General features: G+C 38.0%; 2 protein-coding genes across 5 annotated transcripts in view; both read right to left on the bottom strand.

Moving 5' to 3' along the window:
* Positions 1–1,937: 1,937 nt before the first annotated feature.
* On the bottom strand, positions 1,938–8,307 carry LOC102303241. 3 transcript variants are annotated; one of them, XR_006053304.1, is made up of 6 exons: positions 8,218–8,307; positions 6,556–6,891; positions 5,929–5,970; positions 4,212–4,357; positions 3,951–3,991; positions 1,938–3,078 (listed from the first exon to the last, which is right to left on the bottom strand). XR_006053304.1 is itself a non-coding variant. In XM_005950828.2 (6 exons), the coding sequence occupies exons 1-6, from the start codon at positions 8,255–8,257 to the stop codon at positions 2,926–2,928; spliced, it is 711 nt and encodes a 236-aa protein (XP_005950890.1). In that variant the 5' UTR covers positions 8,258–8,307; the 3' UTR covers positions 1,938–2,925. The 3 variants fall into 3 exon arrangements, 1 of the variants encoding a protein (XP_005950890.1); XM_005950828.2 differs by having other exon boundaries at positions 4,212–4,310; XR_006053303.1 differs by having other exon boundaries at positions 3,951–4,357.
* A 4,992-nt stretch (positions 8,308–13,299) lies between these two features.
* LOC102302733 (endochitinase A) overlaps positions 13,300–17,357 on the bottom strand; it is an 11,651-nt gene continuing 7,593 nt past the window's right edge. The window contains exons 5-8 of one of the 2 annotated variants that reach the window (XM_005950827.2): positions 17,203–17,239; positions 16,974–17,120; positions 15,474–15,502; positions 15,283–15,381 (exon numbers count right to left, since the gene is read on the bottom strand). In XM_005950827.2, coding sequence (XP_005950889.1) covers positions 15,479–15,502; positions 16,974–17,120; positions 17,203–17,239 — 208 coding nt within the window. In that variant the 3' untranslated portion in view covers positions 15,283–15,381; positions 15,474–15,478. Of the gene's footprint in view, positions 15,382–15,473; positions 15,503–16,973; positions 17,121–17,202; positions 17,240–17,357 lie in introns of both variants that reach the window. The other variant, XM_005950826.3, reaches the window with a different exon arrangement.

Genomic DNA, 17,357 nt, shown 5'->3' with positions numbered 1-17,357 from the left:
CCATGCCCCCTGGGTTTTAAATCACCTTAGAACACACATGCATCAACACTACATATGAGCGGGTGGAGGGAGGTATGGCGTCTTCACACCCCCGTTTTCTGTTGCCTGTTGGGCGGGGGGGCTAGGAGGAGTTGGCCGTCCGATTGGGGTCTGGAGTGTGGGGCCTCCCTGCTGCTGCAGAGGCGGTCTGCTTCTCTCCACCCCAGGGAAAAGGGTAACACCACCTGGGTCTGGGTGCAGTTTCCCCCTCCAGGAGCAAGGGTAAGTAGACCTGGGGCTTAGAGTACGCGTGGGGAGTGCGATTGTGTGTACAGTGTCTATTTATGTCTGTGTGTGCCTGTATGTTTGTGTCTATATGTCAGGTCGGGTATCAGACGCCACCTCTCTGGGGACATCTCCCCCCACCACTCCCCCTGCCATTGGCAGACGCCCTCAGGCATCGGTGCATTGGTGGTTCTTTGTGTTCGGGGATGGGCATCCAGGTACGCACCGGCTCACTCCTTGATGGCTTCTTGTCAGGGCCTGGAGCCTGGGGCTCGCTCGGGCTCCTTCGGGGGTGGGGTGCCCTCGGCCTCTCGACCTGTGGCTCGGTCACTCTGGCACAGCTGAGTGACTGAGTGACTCCCCACACCCTCCAGCAGATCATTACATGAAGGAACCTTTTAAATACAAGCGCGCTCATGCTCACAGGTGTACACACGGGTGCTCACACACACAAACTACACCCTTTTTGGCTCCTACCTTAAAGCACACTGTGCGCTGTTGATCTTACGTGCTGCACAATAATATTTAATATTTAGTATTTACTGTTATATTCACATAGATCATCGCAATGATGTTGTTTATTATATTGTTCTTTTTTTTGCTTGTTTTCTCTTTTTTCTTTCTTAGCAGGTGATCCAGGTGATTGAAATTTGTATTTTCTGTCTGTTTGTTTTGTTGGTTTTTGTTTTTTGCCCTTTATCACCGTTCCTCTTCCCCGCTGTTTTTCTTTCCCTCTTTCTTTCTCCCCTTCTTTCCCCCAGTCAAGTCTGTCCCGTGTTTAGCAAGTGAAAATAAAATAAAATAATCAATTAAAGCAAAGGTGAAACAAATAGACCAATACAGCAAGACTGGGATGGTCTATTTGGTAAAGTAAATCCGTTGGACTTCTTTCTTTGCCTTTAGACAACAATTCTGATGGCAAAAGAACCAATCAGGACAGGTGGGAAAAAAAGGCAAATGAATTACATCCAAAATTTTCATGATATTACAGGTTTTATTTTATGTTATTTCATTTTCAATATCTTTGTCCTTTTTGATATTAGAGAGTATAAAGTCACTCCCCTGAGGTTCAGATTTGTCCATTATGTTTATGTTTTACTATCTGGAGGAAAGTTACACAGATTTTAAATACAAAACATTTTGAATGCGTGCTAAGGCTGCTGGTACATCCTTAAAAAACTAGGAATAAATCAAGTGTATGAAAATAAACCAAGATAGTGTTACGAGTTCAAAATTGGGGATGGAGACAAGAGAAAAAACCACAATAACAACACTGGTCCGGCCGGGTTAAGTCAAACGATGATTTTAATAGTCACACGCGTGGGAGATGGACACTGTATGCAGACAGCCTCAGATCTCAAAATGGTGGAGCATTAATCAAACTCTTATAGCCTCTGGTTCCTCCCACCTTATCATAAAAGCCTAAACATTCACATGCTTTTCTCTCACACGGCGCCTAAGCTACGACCTTGGCTCCCTGTTTATCTGCTCCTGCTGAGATGGGGCAGAAAACTCCAGCATGCTCTGTTCTCTTCTAATCAGACAAATAAGGCGATGACTTTCTGCAAACAGTATTTCTTATAACATCATAAAACAATATCATTCATCCACAATAAATCAGCAGTCTAATGTAATGCAAATCAGTTTAACGAATGCAATAGTTATCAGCTTCTTCTAATTCAGGAGAATAATGCAAACTAAAACTACATAATAATTCACAATCTTTAACTAGGGGTATAACATGGCATAAAATAATATTATAATCTTACACTCCCCCTGATGAGCTCATTAGAATAATGAGCTCATCATGAGCTCATTAGAATAATGAGCTCACCAACACCCTATAATCCAGTGTGGCCGGGTTCATCTCTTCTCACTCCTGAGGTCCTTTGTCCCCCTGATGGGCGAACCATATGTGAGATGACCTCTGTGTTTGCGCAGTTCAGATGTAAGAAAAACTATTATTACAACAGTAGCCGGCTACAGATGACACTCCCCAGTTCTCCCCCAGCTTTATTTGGTGCTACCTTATACCCTTCACACGTACTCAGCCTAGAACCTCTGTCCAAGGAGCTTTTAGCCTTTATTTTATTGCTGCAGCTACCAGTGTCGTCCAGTTGGTTTTGATACGCAGCTCAATCGTCTGGATGTCCGTGCCAAGCTCCAGTCTACGCTGCTGCGCCAGCTCTTCCTCTGTCTCTCCCAGCCAAGTCAAGATTTTTGTTCAGGTCAGAGTTCAGCTGCTGCCACTGCTGCTCGTTCTGCTTTGTTCTCATCACAATAAATCAGCAGTCTAATGTAATGCAAATCAGTTTAACTAATGCAATAGTTATCAGCTTCCTCTAATTCAGGAGAATAATGCAAACTAAAACTACAGTAATAATTCACAATCTTTAATTAGGGTATGACATGGCATAAAATAATATTATAATTTTAACAATAGTCTCTGACACTACTCCGTTACATTTTCTTGAACTCATAGTTGGTGCACTGTAGAGGAGTTTCCTGTCCTCTGCAAATGACTCATATCTGCCATCATTAAAAGTTGGCAGGCACGTGGACGTCTGCACAAAACCTTGAGCTCAAAGTCTGACGACAAAATCCTCATCACTGAGCCTGGTAACGTAAACAATAGAAGTACTATTGCCATGTTTCATGCAGTCATTCAGTCTGACAGGAGCTCATGTCTGAAAACTGGTTATTGTGTCTGAGTGTAGAGTAGATTTGGTCGTGATCTCTGCTCGCCATATTGAGGCTTTGGTAGATCGAGTCTTCACATGAGGAGACTGGATGATAGCGTTCACTGAGACTAATCTGGGAAAAAAAACAAAACAATAAATTAACTGAACTGAGAAGAAAAGACAGAAACACAACAATAGCAGTGACACAACAGACCTAAAGCTGATGACATACTACAGGTCTTTAGTGTCAGGATGGAAACAGAAGCTGTGTGTTTTATACTTGCTTAGTATAAAGAGAAGTGGTATAAGTGGAGTTATTTATTTATTTATTTATTAGCAGTTTTTCAGTTTGCTCAGCTTCATAAAATGAATTTATTGTAACACAGCAGAGTCATTGAAACGCTGCTTTTGTTTTACCAACCAGACCTAAAAAAAAAATCTATTTCAAATGTAAAAGTATACGATGGAAAATGTCACTATTTGAATGAAAGCTGATCACTGCTGCCGCTGTGGAGGACAAATATTTATACAACCAAACATGTAAGCAGTGAAAAACAGTGAAGTCTTAATTTCTCTGTTTTTATCTTGAGTTTAGTTTCATACATATCCAGAAAAAACACATCTGCTTCTGAAACTACTAAATATGTTACTTTCTTGTAGTGTGCGGTTGCTGTCGTACTTGGGTTGATGGAAACAGCAACATTGTGACTAAAACACTAAGCTGCACGGCACAAAAGACCGAGATAAGCTGAGCGGGATTTAAAAAATCAGGTGATGATTCTTTTGGATTATTAATGTTCAAATTACAAACAAAAAGTTTTTCAGTGGAGTATAATGTTAATGCATGTTAGGCACATGCTGAAGTGCAATATTACTTAAAAGTTTCCCATTAGATCAGCACATAAACATAAATTGGAAATCCTGATCTTTTGTTTCTTTCCTGCTCAATAGTACAGTTTTTTTTTTAAGATGACAAAGAGAGTAAACAAGTAACTGATAAGTCACCTCAGTCTGGCCTTGTTCTGAGTGTCTCCTGCTGTTCAGACCTGTAGAAAAGACAGAAAGTTACTATTAACTTTATTCACTGAATTCTTACATGTTTTTTCAGAACCTAAAACATTTTCAGCAAAGTGCATTGTGAGTGCTTTTGCCTGTTGGATATAAACTGTGACGTAACCTGGGCACGTCAGCAACCAATCAGTGGCAAAAGAAATATTTTGAATTAATGAATATCAAATGTGCAGATAATGTTGGAAAGTAACTCACCGAAAGAGCCACCAGCCCATTTTCTGTAGATAAGCAGCAGAGCAACAGGCAGCAGAACCACCACCACAGTTATACTTACAACCAAATGCAAGGAGAAACCTGGATGAAAGACAAGAGAGGCGGAGACGCACAGTTCCTGGTAAATCCTGGTGAAATATAAAGTGAAATACTATCATCCCTGATCACGTGTAGCATTTGTGTGTGTGTGCATTTGATGCTGCCTTGCTGTTAGCAGTGATGTAATTATAAACAGTCTTTGTAAATAGTAAATTGTACACACTGATCATAAGCTGTTGCAGACTGGTAGAAGTGAGAGGCCTCATGTTTACTGGTTAAGAGCTTCTGTTAAAGAAATATGATTTATTTTCCTTTTACTCTTTTTAAGGAAGAGCACAATTCAGTAAAAACCTTATTGTTCTGTGTATGGATCATCTGTTAAGCAAATAAATTGCTGCTCCATGTCTTGAATTCTGTTCGATAAAGGTTACCGCTATAGGAAACAGAAATACATTACAGGAAATAATCTATAACATATAAAGTCCTACAGGAGCTCGTGAATCTTTCGTGTTAGACACATGTTTTTAGACACAAACGATTTTTCATGTTGAAATACTATCTTTGAAGTTCGGTGAATTTTCGGTGTACAAAAACAGCTCTTTCTTGACACTTTCATGGTTTAGAACTGAGCACTAATCAGAATAAATGTTCTGAATCCTCTAGATGTATGAGGAGAGGCAGAGTGTAATCAAGTGCTGCATTTCAGTAGGAGTAAATCCTAAAGTATTTTTTTATAGTAGAGTCTAGATTAAAAAAAAAAAAAAGACCACATTTTATTTTATTTTTTTCCAAATACAGTATCAATATGAGTTGAAGTGAAATAAAATGACACTTATATGGTTTAGTTTTATCTGCAAAGAAAACCTTCTAAAGATTTGTGAGAGAATTTTCCTTTGTCTGTGACTGTTGTAGTGAAACGTGTATAATTATAGATAGAATTTATTTTTATCTTTTATCAAGACCACATGTAGTGATGCTCTGAGAAAGTCCCTCAAAGCTGTTGACATTTCATTTAACTGTTGTGCTGTTCACTTCATTACATCTATGTCATAACTTTTCTTCTTCTATAGTTTCAGCTTAATGTTACGAAATGTAATTTAATCCCACAATCCTAGAAAATTAGAAGCAAGTCCATTTTATAGTTAACAGACGTTAAAGTTAAAATCCAAAAAATATAATGTCCCCGTTTATGAAATAAATTGTATTTTTACTTTGATAATTCTGTTTTAGTGCCAATACTTTCGTTTTCTGTTACTTCTAACAAAGTTGTGTATTTCTGTGGGGCGATCGTGGCTCAAGAGTTGGGAGTTCGCCTTGTAATCGGAAGGTTGACGGTTCGAGCCCCGGCTTGGACAGTCTCGGTCGTTGTGTCCTTGGGCAAGACACTTCACCCTACTGGTAGTGGTCAGAGCAGCAGCCGCGCCTCTGTCAGTGCGCCCCAGGGTGGCTGTGGCTACAATGTAGCTGCCATCACCAATGTGTGAGACTAGTAAGGCGCTATACAAATACAGGCCGTTTACCATTTCTGCATTTTCAGTAATAAATCAGACCGGTGCTTACACAGCTATTGATGTTTCGTTCATGAACATGGATGAGGTTCTTTGACAGACATATGGATGGATGCACACTCCATTCACACAGACATGCACACATGACGTACCTGAGTCAGGTATTGTTGTTGTTCTTGTTGTTGTCATGGAGACTGAAAAGAGAAATAGTGATATTGGAAAAGGTCGTGAAGTGTTGTTTGATGGTGACGTGATTAAAGCTGCAAACACAGAAGCAATCAAAACTATAAGATTCCTGCTTGAAGACTTTTTGCATGAGAGTAATGGGGGTTAATGTGTGTTTTGCATGTGAAATGAGGATGTGATACTTAACATTCAGAGACTTCAGTGTGTCAACATCCATGCATCTCTTATTATCACAGATATTTTAAAAATGCTGAGAAAACAATGTTTAAATTTAGTTTGTTTAAATATATTTTGTAAATCTATTTTAATCCTCGTTTTTAAGACTAGTTTCACTGCATTGTGGTTGTGACATGGAAGTTCAAATTCTTTCCTGTTTTTGTAGAGCCTGAAAAGAGAAACACTGATGTTGAAGAAAGTTGTGTTTGATGCTGAAATGATTGAAGCTGTGAACAAGCAAGTCTTTTGTCTGATTTTTTCCTTGTTTGTTTGTCTGCATGCAAGTAATAACATATGGAGTTTATTTAAACAGAAAACAAGCTGAGAAGTAAATGTTGATTCAGAAACATGAAGAAGATTTTTTAGTAGAGACTCACCTTCTTTGACAAAGATCTTGAAATCACATGGTTGTAAAGTTGTGTCCAGTGTGCATCTGTACCATCCTGAGTCAGACTTTTTCAGCTGTGTGATGCTCACGTGCACGATATCCTTTGAGAAATAATTTTTTTCATATTTGATTCTGTATCTGCCACTCTGGGCTGTGTAATCAGGTGTTTCAATGAGAACGTTTCCTTTTTCACATTCGTCTTTGCAGAACAATGTCTTTCTTCCAAGGATATAAAATTTGCATTCGACTGTGATGTTTCCTCCTTCCACTCCTTCATAGACGAGAGTTTCAGCGTTGGCAAGTCCAGTGTTTCCATCCTGCAGGTCTGTTGAAAATATGAACAGTTACCTGCAGTCTGAATAAATATTTTAAACTAAATTGAAAAGATGTAATTATTTAAAACAAAATAGCTCAAATTAGTTTCAATTCAATTTCACCTAAAATCTCTACTTTTACTTTTGAATTTGTGAACAGAAGTCTTCCAATTCTTCCTTACAGCTGCAAAAAGACATCAGCGTCAGGCTAAGCTCGAAAGCTTAGTTACAGGCTTAGTTTTGTTTGTGATGACTTCTTTATTTGCTTTTTGTGTATTTGTCTGTCAGATGAGGTTTTTGAAATTGTTGTTTAACACATGTTGTAAGGTTTTCAGTTTGTCACCATGAGGCTGTGCTGTTCCTTTTTAGCTTGAAAAAATTGTTGACACATTGACTTAAAAAACATGAATTTTTTAAGGCTTCATAAGGTCTAAATGGTGAGTCATTCAAAAAACTTTGAAGTTCTGTAAAATACTTGTAGCATTTAGTTATTTAAAAATACTGTTTAAGTCCACTTTAATTTTAATGACCAATTTACATTATTCATAATATATATGCTAAAAGTGCATTAAACTGTGTGCCTCTTGTCTTTATCATTTCATTTTTAACCTTGCTGCAACTGGCTTGAACTTATTTTCAGGATGAAATATGAAAACAGAACAAAGCTGCCTGCAACTACAGAACAGGTGGTCCTCTCATTACGCCAAAAAGAAAACAGGCAACCAGGTTTTAGAAAACAAAATCAGTACACAAATAAGAGGGAGATGGTTATTTCTGAAGTTAGCATTAAAGGTGAAAAATTTCTGGAACAATAACATTCTTCAACATATCTGTGGCCTTAGAGAGACTAGGATCTGAGTCTACCGGTTCGTATTTATAGCCAATTCAATGAGTTGAGACAGGTTCTTCAAGATTGGGCAGTCCAGAGAAATAACAAGAAGAAAAATTAAACAGAATTCAACAAGGCTGCCTTGGAAAGATGTTTCTCTTCATAGGATTCATAGGATCATATCATCGTGTGATCAAATAAGACCTGATCTCCACTTCAAGGGACAGAAAATAATAAATAAATAGATAAATAATGATTCTGAAAAGAAATTTGCAATGCTTACATTTTTTAAAATCGAAATATCAAAACATTTTTTCTTCTGGATCTCAGGAGGATGTTTTCAACTTTAAACACCACATTGAAAAAAAACGCGTGAGTGATGAAACAGTATGCAGACAAAACTGTTTATGAGGAACAAAACTTACAGACGATCTCCTAAAAAACAAAGATAAAGGCCAGCGATGGCGAGAACAGAGAAATGAGAGAAATGTGAGGTTAATTTACTCACTGAGGAAGATGAAACAGAGTAAAGCTTGACAGACTTTCATATCGAGGCTTTGGTGGGTTCATGCTGCTTCTCTTCCTTTTTCACTCACAAACAGGAACTTGTGTTTTTTGGGTTTTTTAAAATGATGACACTTCTCCTTCAAACACATCACACACAGATACACACTCTTCCCTTCTTCATTTAAAAAAACGTGGTCCTACAGAATCCATTTATTTATCCTTTCGGTTTTCTTAGCTTTATTTAGTTTTTACTGACACAAGCTGTTTGGGTTTAATTAAATTACATGTATGAATTTACTGGATGGCAGTATTGTAGTTTCATCGGGTCAAACAATGAACACAAACCCGTCAAACTGCAAACACTGCCTAGCAACTGTTTTTACTCTACAATCAAAGTTATTCTAAAGCCGTACTCAGCTGGATTTCTGTGAGTCTCAACACACAGTTCCTTAACTGTGCTGTAGGATATAAAATTCTGATATTTATACTGTTCAGCACTAATGGATTTCAATTCAGTCAAACATTTCTTAGAACCAAAGGGTTCTGCACAGAGAAAATTACCCCTGATATAGTTTTAATGAAAGTCTTTGTTTGTTCAAGATATAAATCTCCATATTGCAAAACGTATTGCTAGTTTGAGATGACGGTGCACCGCAGGCAGACAGACATGCATGTGGTCAAGACGAATACTAAGACAGGCTGTGACATTAAAACCATGACTTAAGCAAGTAGGCCAACCTTCCCACAACTGCAACACTACCAGCAGCAGCCTCTTGACTTCTGCCCATACCAACCAGAGATTAGGCCGACACTGTGGAGCTGTGCAAATTACACTACTTTTATTTTTAACAGAACTTTAAGCAATATGTGTTGGCTTACCCTTAGAAACCTCTGCTACAAAAAATCTGATTTAACTGCGTGCAGCAGGTAAGAATAAGGACACTTCCTTCTTTTGTGACACGTCTGCTTGAGAATTTTCCTCATTTACTCAATAGCACAACTTTGTGGCAGGAACTTTTAGTCCACAGAGTTCTTATGGATCAGTATTTACATTCAAATTGCAGAGGTTTCTCCAGGGGAAAGCCCTTTTACGCGGCAGCCATACTGAAACATATCTGGGTACTTAGACGGGCAGTTTGGGCAGTTATTTGGAATCATTGGACATGAACAGAATATCCAGTTAAATCTGAGAAAAGAAATTACTGCCTTCATACAGGAAAGAAAGAAAATAGAACCGGGTAAACAAGTTTGAATTTATTCTGGATTTTCTACACAACATCAAAAGTATACATACAGGCTCAAATATATACTTACACTGACTTTAATTTTTTACCATCCAAGAAGGAGAAATATATATTTAGACGAACTGGGAAGATCTCTTGGAACCATTTCTAAACAACTGCAGATTCCACGATTATCAGTTCAAATAACTGTATGTAAGTAAAAGTTATTTGGATGTGTCAGCACTTTGCCAAGTAGCATCATGGTCTGAGGCTGTTTTGCTGTGGTACTGTACATCGCACAAAGTGGATCGAATAATGAAGACAAATGACTACATCCAAATATTTCAGCTTCACCCCAAATCAACAGCTCTGCAGTTTAAACTTAAATTAAACTGGGGTGAAGCTTCAGGACCGTGATCCCCAACACAATTCAAAACAAGTTTTGGAAAAAAGCAAGCTAACATTACGCTTCTCAAATGACCCTGACCTCAATCCTACCAAATATTAGTGAGGTTATTGTGTACAGATATTATAGCCTGCAGTCTGTCTCAAATGACCCGTGTATGGTCCCGTGTCAGACTTTTTCAGTTGTGCGATCCTCACATACAGAATATCAGATGACATAATTTTTATCTACATACTGAATGCTGTATCTGCCATTTTTAGCTGTGTTCTCTGTTGTTGCAATTAGGATATTTGTTTTTTCACATTTTCCCTTACAGAAGAACTTGTTGATTCCAGAGTAAGAAAATTTGCATTTAACTCTGTTTTCTCCTTCCATTATTCTATAAGTGGGAATTCCTCTATTGACTTGACCAAAGTTTCCGCTGTGCAGTGCTGTAGAAATGATGAACAATCAATAGCTAATATGTACCCTGTAATATGTTGTTGAAATATTTTTGTGTACAATTAATTCACTTTATGTGAAAAGTCGTAACTTGTTCAAATTAGTTCAGCTGAATTTCCAATTTCTTACTTTACTTTGAAGGAGGACAGGGACAAGTTGCTTTGATAAACATGTGGATGGATCCACGCTCACATCACACCAACCTACCTGAGCCCGATGAATGACTCTCTGTCATGGTTGAGTCATGGAAGTTCAAATTCTGTGTTATTGTTGTTGTGGAGACTGAAAACAGAAATACTGATGTTGAAAAAGTTGCGAAGTGTTGTTTGATGTTGAAATGATTGAAGCTGTGAACAAAGAAAATATCATCTTTGTCATTTTTGTGTGTCTGCATGAGAGCAATGGGAGGTAATGTGTGTTTTACAGCAGAGCTTCGCATGTGAAATGAGGATGTGTTGCTTAATGTTTAGAGACTTCAGTGTGTCAACATCTATGCAGTGCTATTTCTCTCATTATCATTCACATTTAAAAAAAAGTAACATTGTTGCTGCATCAGCTCCAAGCAGAAACCGGTTTGACAAACAGAGCAAATGACATTAACATTTAGTTTTCTAAATCTATTTTAATCCTTGTTTTTAAGACTAATTTCTAAGGTATATTTCAGTGGAATGAAAAGCCAAGTACAGGGGTGGATATTTCATTGGATATTCAACAACAAGTTAACCATTTCTAGGCAGAAAAACGAGCACGAGAACCACAGAAAATAACAATATACATAAGAAACAGAATATAATAACAATATATTTAAAACTATATAAGAAATATATTAAAACAGTTTACCATTAAAATGTTTCATCAACCATGCAAAACTTAATGATTAATTAAAAGAAAACTAAATGACAGGGGATTTCTTTAGATCACCCTGTAATTCTTCAGCTAAGACACCTGAGTTAGAAAACACAAAGACTGCAGTCGTTTTTACACGCGTGGGCAGCAACTTCTGAGATCGGCACTCTGCGTCTGCCTGCGTAGTTTATTTATAGGTCTTATGTCTGTGTGGTTTTGTGTGTGTGTGTGTGTTGTCTGTGTGTGTGTGTGTGTGTGTGTGTGTGTGTGTGTGTGTGTGTGTGTGTGTCTGTGTGTAAAAATAACAACGTCACTCAGAATCAACAGGTTCTTGCCCTTTTCTACAACTGCATGTTCTCGGAAAGAGCTGCGGTTTTTCTTCTCTACACTCTAACTGATTCTCTAAAAACAGGAAGTGATTTAGTAGCTGAATAAGTTCATCACAAAGTTATTAGGTGAAAAGTCACATAGACATGTAGATTGCTCAGTAAACAGAAAAAAGCACATTTCATGAAGCTGATCAAATTATATATATATAAAAAAAAAACTCTTGACACAAAGACAAGTAACACCCAGAAAGCACAAAATTACAAGATTACAGCGATAAAGCAGAACAAAAAGTGACAGGCTCTCATGTTAAGGTTCTGATGGTTTAATGCTGTTGTCTTCCTTCTTCACTTGTAAACCAGGAACCTTTCACTTCTCTTAATGATGAGACCCATTCGTCAGCTCTGCATTTCTACTTATTTATTTATATTATATCTCATGTTTTCTATACCCTGAAAAGATCTCACGTTGTTATCCTCATCCAAAATCACACATGTACCTGAGTGCTGAAAACTAGAAATTGACTGTACAGTACAGGAGTACTGTACTCGTGGCTCAGGGGGTTGGGAAGCGATCTGTAACCGGAAGGTCCCGGTTCGATCCCCGGGCTCTCTGTCCTGGTCGTTGTGTCCTTGGGCAAGACACTTTACCCTACCGCCTACTGGTGTTGGCCAGAGGGGCCGATGGCGCGATATGGCAGCCTCGCTTCTGTCAGTCTGCCCCAGGGCAGCTGTGGCTACAACCGTAGCTGCCTCCACCAGTGTGTGAATGTGAGAGTGAATGAATAGTGGCATTGTAAAGCGCTTTGGGTGCCTTGAAAAGCGCTATATCAATCCAATCCATTATTATTATTATTATTACTGTTTTAACTATAATGATAATTATATCCATAGGAAACAAATGTCATCAGTGATATTTCAGAAAAATACAAACCCTTTATTTGTGTGCATTTTGTACTATTCAAAAATATCTCTGTTTCTGTATATTGAGGCCAATGCACAATGTTACGTCCCTTGGCTTATGTGTCATCTCATGGAAATATGATGGACATTTAAAGACTCTACACAGGGTAGTTTGTGTGTCAAATGTAGATAAAAATAGTGCAATGACAAAAACAAAAGTAGTAAAGTAAATGGTGAATAATTATTAAACTATTAAGAAGAAATTCTAAAGAAAAATAAGTTAACAAAGGAAGGCGTGATGTGGTTGTGAAGATAAACGTGATTAGGTGGAAATAGCACAGAATCAGCTGATTACGCTGTAGTACAAAAAAGTAGCAATGCAATAGTGAGTTTTGATTAGTCCTTAGCTCTCATTAATAATTTGCTTTTCTGAAAAGTGAACCCAGGGCTAACCTGGATGAGATGAAATCCTGCTTCACAAATTAATCGTTGGGTTTCAGAGAAACTTATTTTAGTGCCAGTGAGCTTTTGTTTTGTTCACCAGATGAAGTGTTACTTAAAATAACAACAAAATAAAAAACATCATGATGCAATCTTATAAAAGTCAAAACTAAATGTAGCCTTTTTATCAAAACAGCCTTTTTGCCTTCGAGTTGTCACATTCTTCTTATGTTGATGTAACTATATTTTCATTGGATTTCACAAGGAACGTTGCATTAAAACAATTCCCAATAGGAAGTTTGAATAAGCAGTCATCTAAAAATTTGCATGAAGTGAAAATATTACTCCAAGGAAAAATGAAAAATATATGAAATTCTGTGATATTAAAGTCACAAACTTATGTGAACAATATAAAAAGTCAGTATAAAAGTCATTGCAAACAACACAGTTTATAATAAATTTTGCTGTCCTGTTGTCTGTACTATTATTAGACAGTGCTGTGGCTTTGTGATGCAGTTTGTAGTTTGACATTTGAAGGCAAACCTTTTTTTTCTCTTGTTCTTTCTACGCAAATTTGAAAGCTTGATTTTTCCCCCTCCTCTTTTGATTTTAGAAATTAGATTACCTGCACCAAACACATATTCTATTTTCCAACTTTGCTGGTCTCGTTCAGTCAAACTTGTGGTGCAGACAATTCATTTTTGTTAAAATTATGAATGCAGCAAAGGTGTGTTTGCATCCATTCATGAATAAAGATGGAAGTGAAAATTTGTTTTACGACACCACCGTTTCTGAGTTCTCATACATCGCCACTAGGTGGTGCCTTTGAGTTTTTGATCCATCGACTATGATGTAGTGCTTCCTCACTGGGAAAAAATACCTGCGTTGTACATGCTGGTAAGGTTTATAGCTGGGTTATCACCACATAGAAGAGGGAGGTCTTGCAGTACAACACTGCACAGTCCTCTTCCATCTGACTTCACACAGAACCAGACGCTATACCATAAATACGTTTACAATAGCAATAAAAACTTCACCATGTGTTACAATACAGCTGCAGAGGGGAAAATAACCAGGCACAACAGGACCTGTACTACTACATTTGCACTAGAGGATAGTTTGTATTTATGAATTAATAGCAGAAACGTGCATAAGTATAAATGTGTGTAAATGTTGGATGGAAACAATTTAGATGTAGAAAACAGAATGAATGTCTGTGAATGGGTGAACGAGGCGTGTTGTATGAAGCACTTTGAGTGTTCAAATAGAGTAAAAATTGCTATATAAGAACCAGTCCATGTACCTTTATATATAAAAATATTCTGCAATCAAGACCATACAGTAAAAACTGTCGATGTTCATGTTTATTTTAATTAAGATTTAAAAATCAGGTTGAGCACAGTGAAGCAAACTAAAATAAGAACACAAAGATCCTTGTGCAAATCCAATAACCCACAGAACTGTGATATTGTTAAGATTATAAAAACAATTAACACAGTACTTTCAGTGTCTGTGTCAGTACAAAATTACACAAACAAGCAGGTTTGTGAGCAAAGCTGGGGGCCTATAATTCAATTTGGTGTTTTGCTCATTTATTTGTTTTTTTATGGTGGGTTGCATTTTGTTTCATCTGTGGATTTAGGCATCTTCACATTAAAGTCTAACATGTGGTTGGATTTGCTGGATTTGTTGAACCTTCCAAATCAGCTTCACTTTCAAGCCTGAACAATAAGACTGCGCCATGTATTATAGAGATTATGGGAGCCAAGTATGATCGAAAACACTGGATAATGAGGCAAGAAGAGTGCAGTCCCAAAAGCTTTATTAAAATAATATTTTAAATCAATTCATCCATGTTTTTTTTTTTTTTTTGCTTGTTTACATTGCCAACAGAAAGTATACAGAAACTGTCTCTAGTGAACTTGTCTTTAGGGTTTTCTGACAGAATGTTTTTGAGTTTTCTGCAGCTTTTCATGCCATTATTCACTTTTCAGTCTCAGTTTTGTTGGGTTTGGGCAAGAAAGACATCACTTGAGGTAAATTTCTACATGTGAAAGAAGCTGTTTTGCTAACTCCATTTATGGATGTTTCTCCAAGAACAACCTGCTGACTGACCTGAGACCACTGCATGCTCTCACACAGCAATGGATGTTCCATGTCAGTTGGGTTTTCCTGTATTTGTTAATGGAAAATACTCCAGTTTCCAAAAAGTATGCATGCAATCAATTATCTGTTAAGTTAAAGTAGATATTACTAAGTAATTAAATAAATTAATCCGAGGCTAATAGTTTGAACATTCAGTTGACTTAAATAAGCAGAAAAGAACCTCATTTTCTATGAATTACGAACACCTGTTGATCTTTGTGAGAGGGAAGGTGCCATCGGCAGCATTAATACCGTTTTTTAACTGCTGAGTACAGAGGAGATGAAGAATCTTTGGTGTTGCTGGAGGGGCTGGTGTGTACCACAGGTGTGGAGTAAATAGCATCAGTTGCATTACGAGATGGAGCGCTGTTGGTGGCAGGAATGTGGGAAAAATCGACTTCAGAGTAATGAAGAGTACTTGAGTTGTCTTCAGCCTGAAAGAAAAGTGAGAACAAACTTTAGTTTCTTAAAAGCAATTTTAAACAAATAATTTTTTATAGATTTATTTAAGATAAGATAAGATAACCTTTATTAGTCCCACGCGTGGGAAATTTTCTTTGTTACAGCAGTGGACAGTGCAAAGTTGCATAGAAAAATCAGAGAACAACACTGGAATAAGATATCAATAAGATACTGTACACAATAGAATAGAATAAAATAAAATAAAATACTACATACAATCGAATAAAATAGAATAAAATAGAATCCAAATGCTATATACAATTCAGTATAATACAGCGATGCCAGAAAAAGAGTAATGCACTTAGTGTTATTGCTATTGCACATGTGTGGGTTTGTGTGTGTTTGATCAGTGGAAGTCTTTGTTGTGGAGTCTGACAGCAGAGTGGAGGAAAGACCTGCAAAATCTCTCCATCCCACATCGTGGGTGCTGCAGCCTGCCACTGAAGGAGCTGCTCAGTGCTGCCAGAGTCTCCTGCATGGCGTGGGAGATGCTGTCCAGCAGGGATGACAGCTTAGCCACCATTCTCCTGTCACTCATGCCTCTGGGTCCAGAGGGCATCCTAGAACAGAGCTGGCCCTCCGGATCAGCCTGTTCAGTCTCTTCCTGTCCCCGACAGAGATGACTGAGGCCACCACAGAGTCATAGAAGGTCTTCAGGAGTGGGCCCTTCACTCCAAAAGACCTGAGTCTCCACAGCAGGTACAGCCTGCTCTGCCCTTATGCATAAACAGTAAAAATCCACATTTTGTGTCCCAAATCTTTCTAACATCCTCAGTTATTCTCAACATTGTTGAATACACAAAAATGGAGTGTACAAAACAAGCTAGCTACTTTACTGATGCAAAACAAATCCACAGCAACACTAACTACTTCCTCCAAAATCTTCGTAAAATTGATTAATCATCTCTCGAAATACATTTTGAACAAATAGTGAACATAATTTCATCAGTGAAGGTTTCATCAGCTGCACATCTCTTTCCCATTGACATTCCTAAACTCAGTGCAGCGAATGACCCAATTAAAAAAATTAAATGGCGAACAAAGTTTACAGAAACTACAGCTGATCCTAAGTAAGAAGTCAAACTTCTTACTTCTCCGGTGGCGCCAGTGTCCGGCAGCCTCGCCTCTGTCGGTGCGCCCCAGGGGCAGCTGTGGCTACGATGTAGCTTGCCATCACCAGTGTGTGTGTGTGTGGGTGAATGACTGAATGTAGTGTAAAGTGCAAAGGGGTCCATAGGGACTAAGTAAAGCGCTGTACAAATGCAGGCCATTTACCATTTACTTCTTACTTAAAACCAAAAATTGAGAACACATGAGCCCTGTTTTAGCTTCTTTTCACTGGTGACCTGTTAATTTGAGAATTGACTTGAAGATTTTTTTTGTGAATTTTCCAAGGCCCTATGTAGCCCCGTCATCAAAACGTATTTCTAATCTGCTGACGCTGTACTTGCTCAGCCATAACCTGAGGTCCTCATTACTTTTTTACTCAAACTGTTACCTAATTTAATATAAAGATCCAGATTTCTGACCTCAAAGCTTAAAATCAGACCACAATTTTACTTACTGTGTTCTGAGGAGGGGTGCTGAGGCTGTGGAAGTCTATGTTTTCAAATCCATGGGATTGGGAGTATTTGGGGTACGTGTAAGCTGAGGACACACCCAGGGGAGGCAAAGTGTCCATTTCTCTGATCTCTTCATAGAGCTGGTTCACCTGTAGAGAAAGAAGAACCCAGGTTATTCATACAAATCAAGCAGTAATGAAGCTCCGGTGTCTCAGAATTCCTGTAACTCGCCTGTGTGATGTCACCATTTTCATTTTCCAAAGGTCCTGAAAGACATGCAGGTCAAAAAATAAGCCACATTTGAAGAATTAAACCAGAAACTCTGTTATTTTCATTCATTTCTGCTTTTAAAAACGTTTTTCTTTCTTCCACACACGGACATCTCC

This window comes from Haplochromis burtoni, unplaced genomic scaffold (genome assembly GCF_018398535.1).
Source record: "Haplochromis burtoni strain Fernald_Lab_line unplaced genomic scaffold, NCSU_Asbu1 Contig_797, whole genome shotgun sequence".
NCBI lineage: Eukaryota > Metazoa > Chordata > Actinopteri > Cichliformes > Cichlidae > Haplochromis > Haplochromis burtoni.
The sequence above is the reverse complement of the archived record's forward strand: the minus strand, read 5'-3'. Positions and strand labels throughout refer to the sequence as shown.

Coding starts and splice junctions, on each gene's coding strand:
- LOC102303241 (XM_005950828.2), bottom strand. CDS start 8,257: ATGAAAGTCTGTCAAGCTTTACTCTGTTTCATCTTCCTCA. Junction 6,892..8,217: donor ACTCTGTTTCATCTTCCTCA/GTGAGTAAATTA, acceptor TATTTTCAACAG/ACCTGCAGGATGGAAACACT. Junction 5,971..6,555: donor CAAGATCTTTGTCAAAGAAG/GTGAGTCTCTAC, acceptor TTCTCTTTTCAG/TCTCCATGACAACAACAAGA.